Source organism: Gossypium hirsutum, chromosome D12 (assembly GCF_007990345.1).
Source record: "Gossypium hirsutum isolate 1008001.06 chromosome D12, Gossypium_hirsutum_v2.1, whole genome shotgun sequence".
Taxonomy (NCBI): Eukaryota; Viridiplantae; Streptophyta; class Magnoliopsida; order Malvales; family Malvaceae; genus Gossypium; species Gossypium hirsutum.
The window spans coordinates 31,314,048-31,318,527 of NC_053448.1; the positions used below are offsets into that span (position 1 = coordinate 31,314,048).

Consider the following 4,480-nt stretch of genomic DNA (forward strand, 5'->3'; position numbering starts at 1 on the left):
TAATACTTGATGCCGGCCATCAGTGTCCCAAAATTAAAAAATATAATCTGATAAAGTTGGTGCCGGACATCAGTGCCTAAAACAAAAAAAATTTCAGGACCAGAAAAAGGTGGTGTCGGCCATTAGTGTCCCAAAAAAAATTTCTTGAGACCCGAAAAAGGTCTTGGTGCTGGCCATCTATTGGCCAAAACCCAAAAAAAAAATTTATTACTTTGGTGTCGGCCATTAGATGGCCAGAACCCAAATTTTTTTCAAATACTGGTATTTGAGTATACCAATATGATACGGTTTTAAAAAAATACATTGATGCTGGCTATTGATGTCTCAAAATAAAAAAAAATTATTTTTTTAATGCCTAAAACAATTATCAAACAATCATAGGGTCAAAATATAAGGAGGTACTGGCTATTGGGTTCCCATAACCTAAATTTACTATTTATTTCAAGTAATTTGAGTGAATATTTTTGAATTAGGGTCATTTTTATAAATATCAAAATTTTTTGAATTAGATGGGTAAAATAGCCTTTTAAATCCAGGTTAAGAAACAACAGTCGACATTCAACGATGACAGCTGAAGCTTAAAAGGGCGATTATGTTGGTCTTGCTGGTTTGGTCGGCTGATGACGGCTAGAAAAGTATGTTTACGATTAAGGTATCTTGCGGGCTGTAAACTCATATATATATATATAAGTTTTAATAAATTCCATAAATTACAGGTTAATAATAATTTTTTTAACAAATTCTTTTTATAATTCTTCATAAATTTTTATTCTCATAATTTAGTGTAATTGATCGCTCCCCTCAAATAATTTTTGGAATAAAAAATATATTAACTTTGCATATTAAAAGTTTTTATTGACAAACCAAATTTTGATACTTTTAAAATTATTAATATTTGGTCTAAAAATATTATATGTAAGGATAAATTTAAAAAATTGAAAAATTAAATAAATAAAACAATTTTTATAAGACTCGTAATTTTTGGAATTATCTCATATGTTTTGATAATCCTTATAATTTTTTATACACACTTCCTCAATTTTTTATAATTCCTCCTAAAATTTGATACTCCATGTTTTTTAGTTTTCCAATTCATATTCTTTTGTATGCCTTCAGAGTTATTGGTATTCGTATTAAAAATAATTTTTTACATATTAAGAAATTTTATTAGGGTTCTGTTTGTGAAACAAAATTTATTACTTTTGCATAGTAATATTTAGTACTAAAAGTATTATTTATAAGAATAAATTTAAAAAAATGGAAAATTAAATAATTAAAGTAAATTTTATAAGATCAAACAATATTTTGTAGTCCCTGTAATTATTGGTAATCTCATCATTTTTTTTTTTGCAATTCCTCGTACTTTTTATACTTTCTTAGAATTTTTGTAATCCATAAATTTTAGTATAAAATATTATTTTTGCATAATAAGAAATTTTGTTATTCCTCATAATTTTTTATACTCCCCCGTATTTTTTTGGTATAACTTTAGAATTTTTGTTATGTTTCTAAAATTATCTTTTGACATAAAAAATAAATTTTTGAAATAAAAAATATTACATTTTCATACTAAAAAGTTTTTTTTTATTCCGTTGTAATTTTTTATATTCCCTTATAATTTTTAGTACTTCTTAATTCTCGTAATTCCTCGTGACTTTTGGTATTCCATCATAATTTTGGGTATTCCCTCATAGTTTTTGAAATACCCCTTAAAATTTTTAGTATGTTTTCAAAATTATGTTCTAGCATGAGAAATTAATTTTTGGTATAAAAAATATTATTTTTGCATAATAAGAAGTTTTGTCGGATGAATCAATATTTTATATTCAAATTTATTTTTGCATATTTATGTATAAGGATAAATTGAAAATTAATAGTTGTTTTGTATTTAATCACTTAGGATTTTCCTTGATGGATATTTATTATATTAGGTTTTTTGGGGTTTTATTTATTAATTTTCTCTCTATCATTACGGAGAGGGAGTTAGGATGAAACTCATGTGTATGAGGGGAAAAGTTGAGCATTTAGCTAGAAAACTTGTCAACTATTATTCTTTTCTAGTTTTTCAATAATATTTCGGTCTTTACTTAAAATGATGAGTAGCTAAATTTTATTTTTAATTTAATTGTATAGTCGGTTATGGTGACATTTAAAATTAGTAGGGTTTTTAACAATATAATTAACTTATCACCGCATTACTGATCCAAAAGCTTTTGACTTACTTCATGAATTGAAAGGTAATTGTTGTTTGGAGTGGATGGCCTTAATTGTTCAATTTGAATTCCACTACATTTCTGAAATACGTCTTATTCATTCCAGAATTTGAGAAGGTAGATTTTGCATCATGTAACAGGCGATGCTGCGCTGTCAAGCTCAAGCTGAGCCACCACGCTTTGTTCTCTCCAAGCCGCGTGGTGTGAAGAAGATGACGCAAGCGATAAGCTCATTGATCCAGGTGTCATTGCTGTACTAAATGTGTCTCAGTTTCTGGTGCCTCAATCCTGCGTGTGATATACTCACAGCTGTCATCTCATATATTATTATATATAAGCCTCGCTTTGCTTCCCCTTCTCTTGGCTGGCTGAGAGAAGCAAACAGGAATACAAATGTGGGTACAATTCGATTCCGAGAACACCCTTTACGTCATGGATAATTACAACAGAAACCAATCAAGAGCCTTAACTTTGACCCGGGAGCAGGAGTATGAGATCATGGTGTCCACCCAGTTGCACGTAATCAACGGAGGCCAACCTGCCACGTCAACCAATGGGTTTTGTTTCAACAGCCTTTTCCCGCCAATCCAACCAGCCAGGGTCCCACTGCCAACGACAACAAACAGGAAGCGTTACAGGGGAGTACGGCAAAGGCCATGGGGGAAAAGGGCTGCGGAGATCCGAGACCCGAAACGGGCGGCTCGGGTTTGGCTAGGGACGTTTGACACGGCGGAAGCTGCCGCCAGGGCTTATGACAGGGCCGCTATTAGATTCCGAGGAGATAAAGCCAAGATCAATTTCCCATTATCGGATTACGAAATGCAAGAGGAAGAAGAGAAGCAGAGTGGAGAAGAAGGAGAGAGTAGTAATGACAATGAAAATGGATGGAAAATATTTTCAGAGGAAGAGTTTAGAGAGCTAATGATGGTGGATTCATAATGTGAATCCACAGCTAGCTGCTTGCTGGATTTAATTAATTACCATATACCAATGTTTGTTTGCCGTTTCCTTTCTCATCTTGTATTAGAGAGATTATTTTCGAGAGATGCTGCTACGTTTTAAGCTCTTTTTTTTCCTTACTAAGTCGTGCAATAGTCAAAGGTTCAAAACATATTCCTATTTGTTTGGTAATTCACACATGTTCTAGATTTCTTCGAATAAAATGTATTGTTTCTTGAACAAGTGGGACGGTAACTTGCAAGAATGCCACGTTTAAAGGTGGGTGGGATTTGCTTGCTGAGCTTTCAAATGTTAGGTATCCAATTGTACTTTTCAAATTACGAATTATATTCAATTAAAAGCTTTTACATAATAATTTATAGGTAAACTACACCCATAGTCATTTTTGTTTACCTTAGGTTACGTTTTAGTCACTTATGTTTGAAATGTTACGTTTTAGTCATTTACGTTATCATGTTGTAACATTTTAGTCACTGAGCCATTAATCGTCGTTAATGGTGTAACAGTAAGCTGACGTGGCATATTAAATAATCATTTCAAACAAAATTTTAGGTTAAATTATACAATTGATCCCCATATTTTTTTCGTTTTAAGTAATTTAATTTTTTTTCTTTTATGTTCTTTAAACTTTCCTCTTTTTTCCATTCTCTTTTGTTTCTCCCTCTGTTTTCATATCTTTCCCATTTCTTTTAACATATTAGGAAGTCGAATTGGCAGTGAAAAAAAAAGTAGGAAGTCGACTGCCATCATTTGCCTATAACCAAAACCCATAAACCCATACCATGCTTCTTTCTTCACTACCAATTCGACTTCCTGGTATGTTAAAAGAAATAAATAAGGTAGGAAAATAGAGGGAGAAGCAGAAGAGAATGGAAAATAAAGAAAAGAAAGAAAGAAAGTTAAAAGAACATAAAAGAATTAAATTGCTCAAAACGAAAAATTATGGGGACCAATTGTATGATTTAACCTAAAGTTTTTGTTTGAAATGATAATTTAACGTGCCACGTTAGCTTACCATTACACCATTAACGACAATTAACGGCTCAGTGACTAAAATGTTACAACACAATAACGTAAATGACTAAAACGTAACATTTCAAACATAAGTGACTGAAATGTAACCTAAGGTAAACAAAAGTGACTATGGGTGTAGTTTACCCATAATTTAATTATCCCTCCCATTTTATGAAAGGAGTCATTTTAGTCGTCCATTTAATATATTGTCTCTTTTAGTTTTTGAATATGTATTATTTGTCAAATTATCTCAAAATAGATAAAAAAAAGTTAATATTTGTTAACTTTACTGA

General features: G+C 31.1%; 1 protein-coding gene across 1 annotated transcript; it reads left to right on the forward strand.

The window, feature by feature from the left end:
• Positions 1 to 2,555: 2,555 nt before the first annotated feature.
• LOC107942503 (ethylene-responsive transcription factor ERF114) lies at positions 2,556 to 3,324 on the forward strand. The gene has a single exon (XM_016876180.2). The coding sequence runs from the start codon at positions 2,607 to 2,609 to the stop codon at positions 3,150 to 3,152; it is 546 nt and encodes a 181-aa protein (XP_016731669.1). The 5' UTR covers positions 2,556 to 2,606; the 3' UTR covers positions 3,153 to 3,324.
• Positions 3,325 to 4,480: the final 1,156 nt, after the last annotated feature.

Coding starts and splice junctions, on each gene's coding strand:
- LOC107942503 (XM_016876180.2), top strand. CDS start 2,607: ATGTGGGTACAATTCGATTCCGAGAACACCCTTTACGTCATGGATAAT.